This window comes from Onychostoma macrolepis, chromosome 06 (assembly GCF_012432095.1).
Source record: "Onychostoma macrolepis isolate SWU-2019 chromosome 06, ASM1243209v1, whole genome shotgun sequence".
NCBI lineage: Eukaryota > Metazoa > Chordata > Actinopteri > Cypriniformes > Cyprinidae > Onychostoma > Onychostoma macrolepis.
Genome location: NC_081160.1, coordinates 11331978 through 11352129, shown reverse-complemented (window position 1 = coordinate 11352129; position 20152 = coordinate 11331978). Strand labels below are relative to the sequence as shown.

The following is a 20152-nucleotide window of genomic DNA, read 5'->3' as shown; positions in this document are numbered from 1 at the left end:
CACTTAAATTGGTTGGGACGTTTTTGTATTTAGTTTGGGGAACAGACAGTCTCTATAGTGTGATTATCTAGGTGAAAGAATCTCTATGTGCTGAGAATTAACTGACTTCTGTAATGTGAGGCGGCTAGCAGACGGTCAGTTTAGCCAGTCTGTCTGCTTCCTGACCTGGGCTCCAGTTAGTCAAATACGAACTCTAAGACTATGTGCCATATTTCTAGAGAGAAGAGCGGCACCACCCCAGGAGGGATGAACACCATCTCTTTTCAACAGGTCAGATCTGCCCCAAAAACTCGTCCAATTGTCTATAAAACCTATGTTATTCTGCGGGCACCATTTAGACATCCAGCATTGAGTGACAAAAGTCTGCTATGAATCTCATCACCCTGGTAAGCAGGGAGGGGACCAGAGCATATTACAGTGCCTGACATCGTATTTGCAAGCTCTCACACCTCTTTAAGGGGGATGTTGTGTAATATGCATAAGAATACAATTACCCTGCCTCATTGTTTGATGTATTTAGTTAATATAATGTCTAATGGTGTTTTGTTTATTTCCTGGAAAAGCCTCGTATGGGCAATTATATAACTGCTACATGTTATTGTATTCATTGTAATAAAGTGTTTTATTAACAAAGCCACACCACCCATGTTGTTGTAACTGTTTTATTGAGAAAGTGGTTTATCAAGAAAGACACTACACGTTATTGTATTTGTTTTATTGAGAATATGGTTTATTAAGGACACCACACATGCTATTAAGTATTTATTGAGAAAATGTTTATAACATGTATTAGCAAGAGTATAGCTAGAGATGAAACGTGTATTAGCAAGAGCGTTGAGGAAAAAAGGTGGACAGTACCTCAGCTGGTGTGTTTAAGATGAAGAGTAGAAGACAGCAGAGCAAAGAATCCCGAGGAAGAAAAATGAGAAGATGCAAGGCCTTTTATAAACCACTTCTGAGGGGATTTCCAGTATGATGTCATAAGACATTGGGATCCACCTTCTGTCTATAAAGGACTGAAGTGTGATGATGAAATCAGATGCTGCTTCGAGACCACCTGAAGAGCTCTCCGGCACCAGAACCATCGCTGATATTGCCTTGAGCAAAGAACTTTTTCATATTTAGAATTTATTTAATACTTAAAAGTAGTTGTAGAATATTTGTATTGCTTGCTTACTAATTGTAATAATAAACTGACTATTTATATAACACAAGTCTGCCTCCCTGGCATTGATTTATAGCTAAGCCAGAACAGCCCAAGGAGAAGTCTTCTGTGACCTGTTTTGTAAGTATGAACTTAGATGCTTATGAGAGAGGACAGATTTTTAGGACAGGACTTTCTTTACCTAACCTGAGGATAAATAAAATAAGGTAGGTGTAGAAAATTTTGCACCATAAAACAATGGATATAGAGTTGAGACTCACACCCAGGAATGGGATATGCTGAGTGGGCTGGAGCCTGCTTTTTTGAAAAAAAATAGTAAGCTCCAAACACTGAAGGTGGTTGATGAGCAAACATTTGTGGCTGCTCAGCATGCTCTCTGAATGAGCCAAGAGCAGCCAGTCGTGTAGATAATTCAGAACATGTGCTCAACTCGAATGTAGAGGGGAGAGAACAGCCTTCATACACTTTCTGAATGTGCACAGAGATAGAGAAACACAGAAGAGAAAGACTCTGAACTGATAAGCCACACTTTTAAAAGCAAATCTCAGAAAGCTATCATCCCCTACAACAGACAAGCCAGAGGGCTCTGACACTTTTCGTGGCTTTGATGTACACTCTAAAAATGTTGCTATATAGTACTAAAAGTGGTTCTTGGCTCGTAATCATAGGGGAACCACTTTTGGTGCTATATTTGTCAAATGGTGCTATGTAGAACCATAAGAGGTGCCATATTGCATTGTATTTCTTCAACAAAATGGTGCTAAACAGCACCAACAATGGTTCTTTGGCTTGTAAAGAACCTTTAAAGGGGCTTAACAGGTTCTTTGTACAGCAGTGGTGCTATATAGCACCTTATTCACCCCAAAGAACCACTGAAGAACTGCTGAAGAACCATACAGGAGCTTAACAGGGTCTGTATATGGTAGCAGTGCTATATAGCCCCTCAGTCATGCTGAAGAACCAGTGAAGCGGCAAAAAAAAAAAATAGAGGTTTCTAAGATGTGGCATCACCTAATCGCGGCTAGCCCCTACACTCTAAAAAAAAAAATGTTGCTATACAGCACCAAAAGTGGTTCCCGTATGATTACGAGCCAAAGAACCACTTTTAGTGCTATATAGCACCATTTTTAGAGTTTTTTTTTTTTTAGAGTGTAGGGGCTAGCCACGATCCAGCAGAGATGCCACATCTTAGAAACCTCTGCATGCTCTTCAGGAAAAAGGGGGCTGGCCTCTTAGAAGCAGCTTCCTGATGGTGGTCCGGCTGTAAGAACCATTTTTTCCAGCCAACCACTGCCTTCGACTTCAGAGTAGCTCCTCATTGGTGTTAACAGGGGAGTCCCCAGCATCACTGTGGAGAGTCAAGTCAAGTCACCTTTATTTATATAGCGCTTTTACAATACAGATTGTGTCAAAGCACTTAACAGTATCAAATTGGAGGATAGAGTGTCAGTAATGTATAATGATAAGATTAAACACTCAATTTTCAGTTAAAGGCATTTCATTATTGAATTCAGAGATGTCATTGTCTAGCTCAGTTTAGTTTAAATAGTATCTGTGCAATCAAATCGGCGATAATCGCTAGAAATTAAGTGTCCCCAACTGAGCAAGCCAGAGGCGACAGCGGCAAGGAACCAAAACTCCTCTGAGAGAAGCAAAGTCCTCCATCGGGCTGTAAGATCAATCCACTGAGTCTGATGCCACCGTACACATGGCATTGTCCTGTTCTTCACCAGGTGCTCTCAAAAGGAAAGTTGATGACAGGCCCTGGAAGAGGGGCGGGTACCAGATTCAGCACATACCCCCGGAGGGAGGGGTGGCTCAGTAGGGGTGGTGGGAGAAGGCTGCGGCAGGTTGGAGGTGTTCTTCATGTGATAAAATAGATGTGTGGTGTGAGGCTCATGCTGAATGTGTGAGAGAGTTTGCAGTCCAAAGTGGAGCAGGTAATCCAAGCTGGTGCGATTTAGTGGAGGTGGGGACTAATTTACTAAATAAGGTACGGGTGTATAGTTATTCAAGCCATATTAAGAAATTATTTTCATGGGAATTTTTAAAATATGATTAATATTAATTATCAAAGATGAAATTTTAAGGGATAAAATTAGTGACTGTAAGACTTTATTTTTTGAACACTTAAATGACAATTACATACTATAACAACCAAGGGTTTAAAAATAAAAATGATAAAAACATACATTTACATAAATACATATAGTGAAAGAAAACCACAAAACAATTTAGTTAAAAAAAAGAGTTTATCATCAGTCAAGTGACTTATCAAAATGCTTCAATGCTTCAAGCTTCAATTCCTTCTAATTTAATAAAACGAAAGAATGCCCGAGTAACAATAAAAACATCTCTTCCAAAAAAAATCTAGGTGGTACCATTAATTAATGTTACAGAGCTACTTCTACCTGCATAGTTTTCATGGCATTACAAGGATAGGTCCCAGATCTACCTATCTATCCGTCTGTCTGTCTATCTATATCCATCTATATCAGGGCTCCTCAAATCTGGACCTCGAGATCCACTTTCCTGCAGAGTTTAGCTGTAACCCTAATCAAACACACCTGAACATGCTAATCAATGTCTTCAGGATCATTAGAAAATCACAGACAGGTGAGTTTGATCAGGGTTGGAGCTAAACTCTGCAGTGGATTAGACCTCCAGGGTAAGATTTGAGGAACCCTTATCTATATAAAAGGGTAAAAATAGGCAATAAACATGGTGGCCGAGAGAGCTCAGTGCGCTGCAACTTCAGAAAACATGCAAATAGGAAAAGCACCAGTAAATCAAGAAAACATCTTCATCAGTTTGACAGCAGGTGGTGCAAATGCTCACAACACAACCGAATAAAGATTTTTATTTGCAGCGCGTTTCTTTGTTTGGTTGTGCTGTGAGTATTTGGAGTGCGTTTCTTTATTTGTTTGTGTTATGAACATTGTGTGTTGTCAAATTGATGAAGTTGTTTTCTTAATTTGCAGCTGTTTTCTTCTATTTGCAGCGCGTTGAGCTCTCTCGGCCACCGTACAATAAGATAAAAACTAAATCTAACGTTATATAGTATTAAATATATGCCTGTTTCTAATTAACCTAATGAATCCAGATTTATTTTCATCAATTGCTGAATCTAATACTAATTTAAACCTTTGGGCAAATACGCTCTACCAATACCAATAAGCTCTCAGATGAAATGGCAGACAACGCAGCTTGACGTCACCTTTCAGGAAGTATTGATCACATGATCACTTCAGTTTCCTGTTTACTACTGGCCCTGGTTAAAGTTCCTTAGCTATATCCAACACGGATAGATTTCATTGCAACATAACAAACTGCTCTATTGTATCCCTTTCCACATAGCCGACCGTTTTGGCGTTGTAAGCAACACTGAATGTTTTGTCTCCAGATCGAAATCAAGTCGATTATAAAGCTCTAGGATAAAAAGCGTGTGAAGACTCGAGGATAAAAAGTCGTGCGGATTTCCTGCGATTGGTGGCCGGGTGTTGAGATTTTGTGGGATGCGGTGTTTTGACGTGAGTGCTGGGAAAGAAAAGACACACCGAAACGGGGCTTTTGTTATAAATGAATTACAGAACTGTTTCTTTTTGCTGATTGGAGAAATAATAGCGGTGAGAAGTCTTGAAGTCTTTCTCGTGACGTCTAGTACCGTCGGTAACGGGCTATTTTGATCACCAGTACTGTGGAGGGTAATCATCCCGCCAGGACCCTGAACTCGGGACGCGCCACCCGCTCCGGCCCCGGCGCCTTAAAGCGGGCAGTGAGGAAGAAGATTGCCCTGAAGGGATGGCCTGGAGGATCCTCTCGTCCCCAGGGAGCTGCGCTATTTAGTGAAGGGCGGGTTCGGATCGAGCAAAAGGCGGGTGACGGCTCGATGATGGCTAGCCGGAGTGAGGAGATAACCGATCTGATCTATGTGTTCTCAAAGAGTCAGTACAGAGCTAAGGAGGTCACCCCGTCGGTAAGACTGAAAACAAACATCAGACAGTCCCTTCACATAATTCAAAGCAAGTGTTAAATAGGTCAATGACGTATAAAAGGTGATAAAGTAGAAACAAAGTGTAGTTTAAAACACGTGCCAAATTCATATCAACGTAGTCTTTGTATTCATGATGGTTTGGTTTAATTTGATTTTGAAAAAAAAAAAAAAAAGTTCATGCAGTTGTCAAATGAATAATTAATAAATTAATGATAATAATAATAAATTAATTCATTAATGACTTTGAAAATGCCATGCTGTGATACAAGTAAAAATTAATATCATTTAATGTAGTTACTTAATATAGTTACATAATAAAGTTTTCATAATTAAGCATTTTTCTTAACTGCTGCTGGAAGCAGCTCACATGACTTTAAGGAACTTCCAAAGGGAAATTGATTTCATGAGTCACAAGTCTTTTCTTTCCAAAGTCACAGATTAAGCAGAGAAAGAAAAAAATAATACATGTTAGATATTTTCTTTTTTATTATACTTTTTTAAAATTATTTTTTTAATTAACCTTTTATGCTAATTTCATTGAGAGGAAAAAAAGATTCGAGATGATGCTGGTATTCTGATGCATCATCATAGTAGTTAAAACTAACCCACAACCATAAAGACTGATTTATACTTCTCTGTAACCTAAAGTGCACCTCTTCAAAACTGTATGTCCTGTCTATATGGACCACAATTGTGATTGGCCATAGTAACTAAAAGGCCATTCATTGAGGATGCAGAATGTACTTGCAGAATGGCACAAGCACACTGATGCAGAACTATAGATGTAAACGGCCATACAGAAGTTATGGTGTAGATCAGACATAGTAAAACAGTCTGATTTTCAGGTTCGAACTTGCATTGTTTGCATGAGCACCATGGCTCAGTGTTGTGGTTAACATTAGGTGTTGACTCAGACCTACGTATGTTCCGAGATGATGAATATATATTCCAGGGAAATAATGCAGATTCTGTCAAAATGACATAACCATTCTCAGATTTCACAGGCAGTGGTTGTTAAACTGGTTGTACAGTTAAACTGATTTGAACACTTAAACACGCAGAGATAAGAATATGGTCAAAATCAGTGTGAATGCATCACAATGGTGTTAACAGATAAATGATTGTAAATGGGTGATGATATAAGAAAATGCAAATATACAATACAAACAAAAGTACAAAAGAGGACTCTATATCATTTTATTTACCAAAAGAATAAAAATAAAATAAAAACAAACAAAACTGCCAGTTTTTTTTTTTTTTTGCTGCTGATCTGATGATGATTATATTTCAACATCCAAAAAAGTTAATTACTTTAGTTAGGAGTCATATCTTTTCTGTTTGTTGTTGAAATTAGAGGGTTGATCTTGTTCTTTTGATAACCTTGTGAATGTGATAATGTTTTGCTTTGTGAAAGGGCCTTAAAAAGATTTTAAAATGTTATTTATGTATTATGTGTGCATTTTATATGTATTTTTAGGTAGAGAGAATAGAGAAGCGCTATTTGGAGCTGTTTGACCGGGACTACAAGTACAGTATCATCCACAACACCAATGGAGACGTATGTGGTCACTACCCACGGAAGATTGTGTTTCTGGAATATGAATCTTCAGAAAGCAATAAAGAGAGGTAAAAACATTGCTGCCTCTTTTAGTCTACTGAAGAGACACAGTAGTAGACAGATTGGTTGTTAGTTATGTTGGGAAAAAGTAAATGGGAAGAAGCATTTTATATTTATGTTTTGCCTTATTTCTCTGAAAAGAGATTCTTGAAAGATACCATGATTTTTATAGTAAAAGAAGAACATCAATGTGGTTTAATTCCTATATTGCTGCACTGCCAATGACATATGCCTTACCAAAAGTCGTATAATTTGATTTTTGATGTAGTAATTTTCAATTCATGCTCTAGTAAATGTGTAAGTGTTGAAACACACCACATATCAACTACATTTTTATAGAAGCCTCCAAGCAAGAGTAACTAATGGAAAAAATAGCAGACTGATTAAATTACATCAACGAGTTCATGTTTTCATTTAAATGGTATGTGCGCCACCCTGTGCCACTACTTATGCATGACAAGTTTCAATATTCTCTCACAAAATTAAAAATATAAAAATAAAAATGTTATTTCCTGTGGTTTGTTGTAATTATAAAAATTGATTTATGATTTAAATAATTTTAAATAATGCAATCAGAGCAGCTCTGGTCTCAAAGAACCAAAACAACCATTGAATTCTGACAATTCTTTGAACTATCACCCAGATACCATTTGGAAATTATTGTCAACATTAAATGTGATGAATTTGGGGCTTTCTTGAGTGATAAATAAAAGTTAGGTTAGCAATAAACCAGGATCTTGCATCTGAGATTATACAGTTCCATTATAGTAGTTTTCAATCAAATGTTAAAACAAAGACATGGAACTTGTAGTAACTCAAACACAAGTAGCCTACATACTTTGATTAATCACTCACTACATTGCAATTACCTTTTAATTACTGGTATAGAAATGTTAATCTACATAACTACATTGCCACGTCTGCAGTTAAGAACATTGTGGGAAGACTGCGTGGTTTTGTAACTACATCTGTGAATGAAATCTGAAGATATACATTTTGTTATAATGTTGACATTGTACCTGTTTTTTTTCTTATGACTACTTCTGTTAAATGGCCATGTGGGCAAAGTTCTTGGCTGTTTGTATAATGATATATTGCTCTGTCACCAGTGTAGTGTAAAAAAAAAAATTAAAATTTGTTTTTTTCCTTCATCTTTGTTCAGCTTTGAGAGTACAGTGCAGATCAGTAGGTTGCAGGATCTGGTGAACCGCAGTAAGATGGCTCGCTGTAGAGGGAGATTTGTCTGTCCAGTCATCCTCTACAATGGAAAGGTAGCTATCTTGCCATAATTAAATGGGAAAATTTTCAGTGCACAATTGGCCTAGTATGGCATAGTAGATTTTTGGACCACCAGATGATTTCTGTTGCTGTTTTATTTATTTATTTTTTGTAATAGACCGCTGTGTTATAGTTGTAGGACATGCCCCTGTTAGACATTTGGATATACTGATAGTAGACAAATCATAGTGTCAATAACAGATTTAATTTTTTCTTGTGAAATCTGGCTGTCGGGATCTTTAGTACTGAAGTGTTGAGTTCTGGACTATCAGCCTTTAACTTTGAAGGTTGGTATAATTTACTAGGAGCTACTAACAAGCTTCCAGACTCCTCTGTAGTTAGCTTTAACAGGGGCCTGTGTTTCTGTTTTTGTTCTAGTGACCTTAAGCTGTTTTTTTCTCCTTTATTGTAGCATGTGTGTCGATCATCCACACTAGCAGGTTGGGGCGAACTTTATGGACGCACTGGATACAACTACATTTTTTCAGGTACACACTCACAGTTAGCTGCTACAAGCTATATCAGCATCAAAATGATGTGTCAAAAATTGACAAATATTAACTTGCCACAGCATACTGCAAGATGATGAAAATACCACGAGATGTGGTGCAACTGCCAAAGACATTTCCCTAATAATAGAAAAAATTTACTCTTTACAAGTTTGAATCTCTCTTGAACGTTGCAGTCTAAAGTTGATCAAATAAAAACTGCTTATGGTTCTTGGGAGATCAGATATGGTTTTCTCTACAAATAGAGTGAAAATGTTGGTGTATTTGTCTTTTTTGCTTACTGGAATTATTACCTAACCTGCACCCATATGGCAAAATATAAATGAGGACAATTGCTTATGGTGGAGCATAACCTCCCCCCACCCATCTCCTGTCATAGAAGTCCTAGCCTAACTCACTATTTACACCGATTTAAGTTTGTTATTCATATGTCAGTAGGCTATTTGTGGTCTACCACTGGTGAACAGGACAGAGTTATGGGTTTGTGGACTTATGTAAGCCTTAAAGGGATACCCCACCCCAAAATGAAAATTTTGTCATTAATCACTTACCCCCATGCCGCTGGCCTCGACGTGAGTAGGTCACGGTGTTTACATCATGCGTCATCTGAGGCGTGCTTGCGTCGTTTTTCATACTTTTATGGACTTTGACAGTGCAATTTACTATGCAGTCAATGGGACAGTCACAAGCCTCCCAGTTTTTATCTAAAATATCTTAAATTGTGTTCCGAAGACAAACAAAGCTTTTACGGGTTTGGAACGACATGGGGTAAGTGATTAATGACAAAATTTTCATTTTGGGGTGGAGTATCCCTTTAAGAGCCCTAAGGCCAAAATACATCCATGGCCAATGACAAAAATCTATTTTCTCATATAAATTCACACAAGACTAGTCATATTGTGTTCCTCCTCCTCCTTTATTATCTCGATTGGCTAGCGATCACACTTCAGGATTTTGAAATGATAATATCAAACATGCTTGAAAATATTGCAGTGTTTGTGACACAGGCTCAGATCTAGTCACTGAGCCAGCTCAAACACCTGCTTGGCTGTGGTCTGGGTTTTTTGTCACAGACCTCAAATATCTGTCTTTGACAGCAAAACCCAAATAAATATCATGTAAAGGCACAGTCACTTCAACTGAACTGTGAAAATATGACAAAGATAAAGACTCTACACATTAGAACAAGGGTGTCCAATCTTGCTTGTGAAGGGCCAGCATCCTACAAAGTTTAGCTCCAACTTCCCACAACACACCTGTCTGATAGTTTCTTAAGCTTAAAGACTTTAAATAGCTGGTTCAGGTGTATTAAATTAGGGATTGAGCTAAAATCTGCAGGATGGTGGCCCTCCAGGAGCAGGATTGGACACCCCTGAATTACAAGATAGAATTTCAGATTGTATTGTTAATTGGTTAAGCTACATCCATTGATTAATACCATGAAGAGATTATTGTAACATTTCTAACATGGTCTGAACTTCTCAAGCTACAGTCCTTCACTAAGAGAGCTTAAACTGTGGGGCAGTGTAGATGTAGCTGTGGACGTTACTTTTTGGATTGCATTAGGTTTAATCTCAAACTATTGCAGGGGGTTCAGATGACACCTTTGGTGATGCTGAAGAGGTTCTGGAGGATGACTGTGCAGTTCGGTAAGATAAGCTGGCAAGGAACACAATCTTACAAGGAGCCAAATGTTTTAATTATATAGACAGTTATAGACATAGATCAGTAGTTTAACAATGGTTCTGGCATGCTCCTGTGAATTGTGACAGAACTGATTTTGTGTGCATTTTGTAAGAAAATATTTATCTTCTAATCATCTTATTTTGGTCTTTCTTTGTCACTCTACAGGAATAATGATTCACAGTTGTTTGATAAGGTTAGGGGCTCTGACATTAAGCTGTTGAAGTATTTGTCTGTACGCTACATCTGTGACCTCATGGTAGAGAATAAGAAGGTCAAGTTTGGCCTCAAGTGAGTGAACTTTGTTACATTCATGTTAGAATGCCTTTGTTAAAAATTACATGATGCGCCATTCTCTGAATTTTAGTCTTTCAGACTCAAATCCAGAGCCATTATCAGGATCCAAGACCAGAGAGTCTTTATTTTTTATTCTAAATTTCTGTTGTGTGCCTAAAAGGTTAGATATAAAGATACAAAAATAAGCATGCTTGTTTACTCGCATTAGAACAATAAATAAATTATAGATAATACAGAAAAACAAAAGCACAATCTAATTGTTTAACTTGTAAAATGAAAAATGTTCTATAGGAACACACATTCTTGCCTCTGAACATAGTGCCATGTTATTGTCCTTTATTTTCTTGTATATGAATGAGACTAAGGGACACTTCTCATAAAATATAACTTCTACCACAAATTTGATGTGCACCTTTCTCTTTTTGGCTCCATTTGTTGATGTGCATACATGTGCGCTTACTCAGGGAAGTCTTTAAAGTTTAACAACAATGGCCGGCTCTCATATTCTGGACAACTTTGTAGTAGTGAGATGATAATTTCTCTCCCTGTCTTGATGATCTCTTACTCTCTTTACAATTATGTGTTTGTCTTCAGTGTGACTTCCTCAGAAAAGGTGGACAAGGCCCAACGCTATGCTGACTTCACCTTACTCTCTGTGCCTTATCCAGGTATAGATCTTCTTCATGCTGATAACATTTTAAAAATAATTTCTCTTCTGTTCTACTTACTCAATGGCAATAATCATTACACTGTAGCTGTAATATTAGTTGTTTTATGCGCTTGTTTTCAGGATGTGAATTCTTCAGGGAATATAAAGACAGAGATTACACAGCAGAAGGGCTTGTCTTCAACTGGAATCAGGTCCATACACAAACAGAAAAAATGTCTTTATTAGAAGTTCAGCAGAAGCTGTTTCAGTAAGTACAGTTGTTCTTTCGCTGACCATCACTTTTGGTTGTGTGTGTATAGGACTTTGTGGATGCTCCTCTGACAATCCCTGCTTGCTTTACAAAAAACCTCAACATCAACTGGAGTGAATATCAGGTACTCAGTCGCTCATACATTTTCTTGACTGTCTTTTAGATGGACAGGAATTGATTGGGTTTAAGGAAATGGGACAATCAGGATCTAAACTCTGATTGGCTTCACATTTTAAAAAATGTGTTGAAACAGACTACTCTACATGCAAAATGTCTCCATCTTTTTAGATAATTTGAGATTAGATTTGTAGCATTTTTGTCAAAAAGTTAAGTAATTAATGTCAAGGCACTAACCTTACTGATGTGTTCTTGGAGTGAGAGTATTACATTGACCAGTAGCTTTTGGGTGTCTTCAATTTAATTGAAAAATAATATGAAAGGTAATCATCACTGTTCATTAGTAGACACAATGAACAATGTAGCTTGATGGTTCTGACAAAGGTTAATTAAAAATGCTGGATGCACTGATCCACAGACTTAAATTATGTGTATGTACATTTATGATTTTGAATTTGGTCATTGTTGTCTTCATCTTTTTCAGTCATGGGACCTGGTTCAGCAGACTCAGAACTATCTGAAATTGCTTCTACACATCATCAACTCTGATGGTAAATGACTGCACTTTCACACACGTCTGAACCAAACTGTAGAACATATTTCACTTGTCTGTGTAGTTTTGGATAACTTTTTGAAGTGTTGTGGCCTGCAGATGAGAACGGTTTACTGGTGCACTGTATATCAGGCTGGGACAGGACACCTCTCTTTGTATCTCTGCTCAGACTTTCTTTGTGGGCGGCAAGTATTAATTCCTCTGTCTCTCATTACATATGTCCTCATTTTGTACCTTTATTCACTCCACCTTGCTAAATATCCTCATTTCTTCTCCCTCTCCCTCTCCCTTTCCTTTCTTTGCCTTTCTTTGTGTTGACTTCATTTTTAATTTTTATAGGACGGTGCCATTCATGCCAGTCTGGAGCCGTCTGAGATCCTTTACCTGACTATCGCATATGACTGGTTTCTTTTTGGGTTAGTCTCATTTGTTTCATTTACACATTAATGTCTAGGAATGTACCAATATTAAAAGTTTGGCACATGACAATAAGATGATAAATATTTTCATGATATGGCAGATATTAAAAAAAAAAAAAATATATATATATAATAAAGCACAAATGGTAACATTTTAAAGGTAACATTACTAATTTACTGAACTTAACTCATTTTATGCATGTACACATTGTCTCTACGATTATTGAATGCACACAATTAACTCTGCAAGGAGTTCTGATGTACCTAAAGAGAGGCATTCATGAACATTCTCATTGATCTCTTGGCGCTTATTTGACTGGCACATGAAGCCCAAGAAGTGTGCAACCTGCAGTGTGCCATGGGAATTTGTAAACGACATTATAACTTTAGATTGATTTTGATTGATTTGAGCCCCTTGATTAATTTCTAAGATTTTTTTTAAGCAGTTTTTGAGTTATTAGCGATAAGCACAAAACATATCTTGTTAACATTACTTGAGTCTTTCAGATTTTATTCTACAACATAAATATACATATGTTTGCTAAAGGTAGTCTGAAGGGCGAAAAAAGAAAAATATGTCTGCAGAAAAAGTGATGTTTGATCTGCCATCATTAGATATTCAACAACAAAAAAAAGAATATTCTAATTCTAATTCAAATTCTTTTCTATAGTCATATGCTGCCTGATCGGCTCTCTAAGGGGGAGGAGGTGAGACTTCACAAATTTAATACCAATGCAAAGAATATGTTAGTTTTGAATGGAGAACAATTAATGTGATTTCGGTTGTTTTATTATTGTTTAGTGTGCACCTCCCAGACAGATTGTTCATATGTCAGTTATATAAAATCAATTTGATTTTTGATATTCTCTTTCCTAGATTTTCTTTTTCTGCTTCAATTTTCTGAAGCATATTGTTTGTGACACATTTTCAGTCATAAAAAAACAAAGGTAAGCTATCTGACTTTAGATTTTAAATACAAGAATCATCTTTGTGTTTCATGATTATGTATAGAACAGAATAATTTGATAGCTTTTATGCTTTTAAACTTCTTTCTGTCCTGTTCTTTTTCTGTGTGTTTAAATTGCTGGTAGACATCGGCCTTTCCTGTTTTGGTACAGCCATATGTGGTTGTTTTTGAGGGTGTGATTTATTTATTTTTAATAAATGGTGCAATAATCAATCATTTTAGCACAGGTCAGTTCTCACCTCGATTTTGACGTGTGTAAGCATAAAGGGTTGGAGAAGGTTAAGAAATATGAAGTAATATGAGCTTTTTCTCATAACTTACTAGTTTTATCTAAAATTATAAGACTGATCTCTTCTTATTTCTTGCTGTATACGGAAGCAAATGATGCCCAGTGTTCCTATTTTGGCCAAAATAACCTGCAGACATTTTTAATTTTGCATTAAATTCTCTGTATTTTATTTAGTTTTTTTTAACCTTTTAAAAAACTATTAAAGATTTCATAAAGTACTTTTGCCAACTGTTTCTAGTTTTAGACGTCTCACCCCAAACAACTTTGCTTTGACAGAAATGTTTCCTGGGGCAATCAGTTCATTTTCACAAACTAGTCCTTGGATTTTTGCCAATGTTTAAAAAAAAACTGCAAGAAGATTATTTGGTGTCCATAGGTCAATAATGATCAAATACATGTTGAACTTTGAATTCGGTGGGACTTCTACAGGAACATCAGTCATTACAAGCATGGCCTAATAACCCCAAACATCTAAAACATATGAACAAAATATCCAGTTTTTACAAAATTTCATATGTGTGAGATTTTCACCAACTTGATGTTGATAAAGGGCTTATTGTTCCTCTCTATCTGTCTGTACCTCCAAATAAAATAGCTGTATGGTTTTCTGTGATCGTTTTTTTACCATTTTAGATTAGATAAATTAAAATCAAATTCCTCACAGATCAGTTAGATGATTGGTGTGAAATTTTGTATGCATTATCTAGAGTCAAACACAAAGTTTTGATCCATCAAATCGTTTAACAGAAACCAATTCCAATTAATTAATTTAAATTTATTTTTTTAAATTAAAATAGGGCAGGCTGTAAGTTCAACATCTTCATAGGTTCTGTGATGGTTTCATGCTAAATTTGGTGACATGTATTCTGTTCTGCTATATTTCTCAATGACCCGGAATATTTGCAGCCTGTGACTGTATGGATGTCTGTTTTTTTTGTTTTACTGTAACAGAAGAAAAAATTCTCAATTCAAAGATGCTGACTTCACAGTCGATGACCTCTGCCAGTTAAGTACGTTTTATTTTCTAAATTTCTGCCATTTTTCAGAACTGACTTTCACTTAAATGAGTGATTCAGTGATTATTCTGACTACAGTAGTCAAGCAGCAGATTCACAAACCTTTATGCTAATGATTGTAAGATCTTACAAGTTCTACAAAACCAACTGGATGTGATCCATCTGTTTGTGGTTGCCCTGCAGGAAGTTAGAATTTTTAAACAGATTTTACATGCCTTACTCTTTTATGGTCTTTCTTTCTTCCTTTTTCTTTCTTTCTCTTTCTTTCATCCTTTCTTCCTCTTAGAGCCCAGAGATCGGGGTAGTGTGACAAGTTTGAGTAGTGATTTCTCTCTCATCACAGAAGATACATCTGCTCCCTCCAGTCTACAAGCAGAAGCTACAGACCTGATTACCACTGGACCACAGGCTTCTAATGGGTAAGGCTTACAAAATGAAAAGTAAATAAGCACCTTTAATTGCACTTTATTAGTATGAATGCACTTGCACCTGTGTTACTGGCAGAATCAGTCAGGTAGCCAGATGGAGACTGTGCTTACACGTAGATCTTGTGCACACTGGCCAGTCTTAAGACCTGAAAGTGGCCATGTCATTATTTTCAGTTTCTTGTTCCCATTTTCATGTGAATAATTTTTTTTGACTTCACAGTTGCTGTTTTAAAAGATGTTGACGTTATTTAGTGTTTATCACAGGAGGAAAGGCATGCCATTGTCTTCTCATTCTGTGCATTGGAACCGAACGATGACCTCAGAGGAGCGAACACCTAATGTAATGACTGAGGCCAGTCCTCTGGGGTCCTTTAAGTCTTCAAGCTCTTCCTCATCCAACCACTCAGATCAAAATGTTACACGGACAGGAAGCACCCCGTTAGCTGTACCAGGAAGGAGGTGAGTACTTTCAAAGTTTTATTTTGTAGTGATTTTGTGTTTGTTTATTGATCATGTTTGTGTAGTGTGCATGATACGAAATACTTGGGTCAATAAATGCACACTTCACAAATAATTTTCAATACAGATGAACCAGAGCTTGCTATTATACCAAAGCCTAAATTTTGATATTGGACCAACCCAATTGGTCTCTATTCATCTTTTTAATATTTTGTGTCTCTTTCTGAATCTCAGGCCAGTGGTGGAATATGCTCGGTCAGGCTCCTCGCTGTCCACAGATTATGGCAGTTGGCAAATTGTATCAGGATGTGGGAGCATCCATGATCTTCCCCCAGTGCCCTCAGAGTCTCCTCTTCCATTCAGCTTCCAGGATGAGGGTCCCAGCGGACGAATGTGAGTCTCATATGCACTCCAACCACACCTGAACTCATTCTCTGTATTCTTGTTGTATTCTTTTAATTTGACAATAAAACTGAGACGGAATGAGTAATATTGTTTTTACATGATTAGTCATGATTATCACAATAGGAATAGGCTTGCATTCACAGGAATAGGCAGCAGCTTCATCATTGCAACGTGAAGAATTTTGTTAAATCCAAAAACTAAGAGACCAAAACAATTATTGTTCTTTTGGCACATCAGCGCCATGCTATTATTATTAGTATTCACACATGTCAGTCATTTTGTAGAAAACTGTATTTATTCCAGAGAAAGAACCAGACATTCCAAAAACCAGTGCTCACCATTTAATTTGAGTTTTACTTTCTTTACAACTTTTTTATTATAATATTATGATTTTTTTGAAATATTACTTTTTAAAATGTATGATGTGGTTAAGTCTAAAGATACTGTATGTGAAGAATTTTTTTATTCTAATATATATTGTGTTTGAGGAAGGCACAAAAAAAATTGGTGATTTAAGTGAAGGGAGAGAATGGCTGATGATACACTGGGCAACTTTTTTAGCAATGTTGCCGGGCAACTTTGGGAAATGTTGCCGTAAACGGACAACCAGGTGAGACACAGGGCCCACAACCAATCTGAAGTATTCAGTTTGAAATTTGTTACTCATTCTAAATGGAAAAGTGCCATTGTTAAAAAAAAGTTGCCCTGTTTATCATCAGTCTTAGATGATAAATGCATTTTTCAATGTCTTTTTTTCTCTTTTCTTTGTAGGTGCACATTTGTACCTGAAAGGCAAGTGAGGTTGGAGGCAGTGAGGGAGCTGTTCCTTGCAGCCTACAGCTCTACAGTGGGACTCAAGTCATCGGCTCCAAGCCCTTCCGGTGCCATCTCAGGCCTGCTGGAGCAGTTTGCCCGTGGGGTCGGCCTTCGTGGCACTAATGCCATTATCTGAGCCTTCCATTGTTGTGCCCATAAATTTCACTCAACTTACACACCCTCAGGACTTTTCATGTCATCTTTTTTTATTTTTATTTTTTCTCCTCCACATCTTGATGTGGCACCATGTCTATCGCAACAGGAGTACCTAATTTATTGGTGAAACTGTACAGTGTTCATCCCCTCTTCCATCTCTTAGCCTCCAGCAGTTCCTCTTTTCTCACCCTTATTCTCTGCTCTCACTTATTCCAGTGCAATCCTCGATCTGCAGAAAGGAAAAGTGCCAAATCTAAATACAGGGCTACATTAAACTGACTGTTTTTTCTTTTTGTTCTCTACAGACCAAATAATACAGGACGTCCATTTGTTTTCTAATTTAGATTTTAATTTTAGCTGTTTATCATCTTACTTTTTTGCATGTTGCACATTTGTACTGTAATAGGGAAAAATAGAGAGGGGCAGAAAAGGGAAAATTATCTCATCTCAAAAATGAAACATGCTTAAAATTATACTTCTTGGGACAAAAAGGTAATTGTAATTGAGGAAAAAATGATTTATTCACTTATTTTAATGGCTTGTTTTATTTTAGTTGCTGACTTGTACACTTAAAAGACATTTCTCTTGAAATTCTAGTAATTATTGACTGCTTTTTAGACCTTCAGGATTTGAACCAAGCCTAAAGACAGTCAGTTGTTTAGTGGTAGTTTTAGAAATGGCCACAGTTTGGGCAGTGGTAATGTAAGACAATATCATTGTTCTTTTAATTAACACCTTTTTGAATTATTTAATGTGTGTTATGAATTTAATTCATTTTTGTTGTCTCTTGATTATTTTTAAACTGTATCATTCAAGTACAGAAAATTGTAAAGATTAATTTAATCAGAGCTAATCTATACAGAGCAGCAGTTCATGTCCTGCACTCACTTTTTCTTAAGTCATTATTGTTAGGCAAAACTTTTTTTCTTGTGAATGATTTGGAGTAAATGCCTCAAAATAACTGATTTGCCTTGGCAGTAGATATTGATGAATGGCTGTAAGATTGCACTTGAATTCAAGGATTGAATACACGGAATTTGTAGTATTTTGGACATAAAACCATGGTGGCCTCTTTACCTCAGGGCCTTTTATTGTGCCTTTTGTTCTTATGGAGATACAATTCTGTTTTCATGCACAGCTGTATTATCTTGCTTTTAGATTTAAAACCATGCCTCGATATGTATCTGTTTCTCTTTTTTTGTTTTGTTTTTGTCGTTTATGACAGAAACAACATCCTTGTGTACTGTAGCAGCTTCTGGTGTTGGCCAAAATTCAGACTTAAATGGTTGACTATTCAAACTCCTTGTCAAATCATGTGTGATTTTTGGAATGAATTACAGAGTCAAGCACAACAGTCGCAGATCTGTTGCAAGTACATTTAATAGGTTGTAACATCCTGGTGATTATTTTACAAAAGTGGTTGAAAGATATAATTAAACATCCTTACAATACAACTGCCTATAACTCGTTTATACAGTAGGTGGCACTGTTACCAAGTTGATAATTGCAGGGTACGGTTACATGCAAAGTTTCATGTCAGTATCCCAAAGCACTGCTTTACATGCTTTCGGACATCTTGCCATGAAATTGTTAATGTGTTCTGTGAGAACAGTTAAAACAAAAAGCCTAAATGGTCATGGGCCAATAGTCTGAGCCAAATTTAATGAAGATCTCATAAACCCCTTATAAGGGGTAGTTTGTAACAGAAAATCTAGTGGGGTGAAACTGTTGGTTGTTACTTGGAGGTTGTCAAATTGAAGGAAGACCCAAACTTTGTAATTCGCATCATGCCTCTACACTTTTAGTTTATCAACTTTGAAAATTGCTATCTCAAAATATTGTACTTTTTTTTTTTTTTTTTTTCTCGAGTACTCTCTAATGAATACCATGACATTTCCTGTTGACTGGGCATTTACAGAAAGAAAAAAAAACACCTAAAATGATTTGGTTAAAAACAATTTATTTTATTTAGACATAGGGTAGTCAAGTAATTCACCTTGGTTTCCTTGACAAAAATCCAGTAGGATTGTTATAGAAAATAAGCTCTGCATCCAACAAAAGTTTGATTCTTACACCCTTTTGTACATCACGTTAATCCTCACATCAATGCAATTGCCAGAAGTATAAACTAGTTCAGGTGATATGTTCACTTTTTCATAAAAGCATGAAACTTGACACAATTGTACAGTTTAGGGCCCTGAACATTTTCAGAAATGGAGCCATCGCAAAAACACCTCTTGGTTTCCATGGTGACCATTTTATTTTCCGCCATAACCAAATTATATATTTAGTGTCATATTTCCTGAACCAAACATGATAACACAGAAAAGGTCTACCCCTATGTTTTGATGGTCAAGGATTACAATGATACCATATACAATGACATAAACCGTGCAGGTGAAGAGTTAATGGTGAAATCAGCAATGTGAGAAGGAAATAACAGTATCACAGCATTTACAAAAGTCCATATTATGGCTATCGATTTTTTCTTTCTTTGATAATTAACTAATATTTTATTCAATAGTACAATAAAAGATTAATTAATTAATTACTAATTTGTTACATTTATATAGGCTTTACATGGAAGTGGGAATCTCCTCAACCACCACCAATGTGCAGCATCCACCTGGATGATGTGACAGCAGCCATATTGCCCACCACACACCAGCTTAACTAATATTTTATTTAATAGTGCAATAAAAGATTGTTTTCAAGAATACAATCATTTATTTCAGATATATATATATATATAAATCATCTCATATAAGTGTATTTTTCCTAACCTCTCAGGCAGAGTCAGGTAGGTGGTAGTGTGTTTCCAATACATTCTTGTTCTCTCTCAACAACACTCTAACATCACACGCAGACGGCAACGCAATCTTGCTAAACTGTGTCCTATCTGCACCTCTTCTGCTGCACCTCTGTCATTTTCTGTGGGTCTCTGGAATTGTCAGTCAGCTTTCAACAAACTTCATTCTGGCCATTGCTTCTCAGTCTACTCTTAGTATATTGGGCTTGACTGAGACCTGGATTCATCCAGAAGACTCCGCAACCCCTGCTGT

At 36.7% G+C, this 20152-nt stretch overlaps 1 protein-coding gene across 6 annotated transcripts; it reads left to right on the top strand.

Annotated features, from left to right (window-relative positions):
• Window positions 1-3807: 3807 nt before the first annotated feature.
• mtmr14 (myotubularin related protein 14) lies at window positions 3808-18544 on the top strand. Of its 6 annotated transcripts, none has more exons than XM_058779093.1 (20): window positions 3808-3833; window positions 4859-5141; window positions 6637-6785; window positions 7940-8048; window positions 8468-8543; window positions 10153-10213; window positions 10416-10538; window positions 11139-11212; window positions 11335-11405; window positions 11514-11588; window positions 12066-12132; window positions 12234-12319; window positions 12474-12550; window positions 13225-13261; window positions 13431-13501; window positions 14762-14820; window positions 15113-15245; window positions 15507-15713; window positions 15948-16106; window positions 16890-18544. In XM_058779093.1, the coding sequence occupies exons 2-20, from the start codon at window positions 5055-5057 to the stop codon at window positions 17068-17070; spliced, it is 1902 nt and encodes a 633-aa protein (XP_058635076.1). In that variant the 5' UTR covers window positions 3808-3833; window positions 4859-5054; the 3' UTR covers window positions 17071-18544. The 6 variants fall into 6 exon arrangements, with proteins under 6 accessions (XP_058635076.1, XP_058635077.1, XP_058635080.1 ...); XM_058779094.1 differs by lacking the exon at window positions 3808-3833 and adding an exon at window positions 3965-4058; XM_058779092.1 differs by lacking the exon at window positions 3808-3833 and adding an exon at window positions 4281-4695.
• The last annotated feature ends 1608 nt before the right edge of the window (window positions 18545-20152 follow it).

Excerpts from the sequence above, each read along its gene's own strand:
- mtmr14 (XM_058779093.1), top strand. The coding sequence starts at position 5,055 with ATGATGGCTAGCCGGAGTGAGGAGATAACCGATCTGATCTATGTGTTC. Across the intron at positions 8,049-8,467 it reads TCATCCTCTACAATGGAAAG|CATGTGTGTCGATCATCCAC; the intron begins GTAGCTATCTTG and ends CCTTTATTGTAG. Across the intron at positions 12,133-12,233 it reads ACACATCATCAACTCTGATG|ATGAGAACGGTTTACTGGTG; the intron begins GTAAATGACTGC and ends TGTGGCCTGCAG.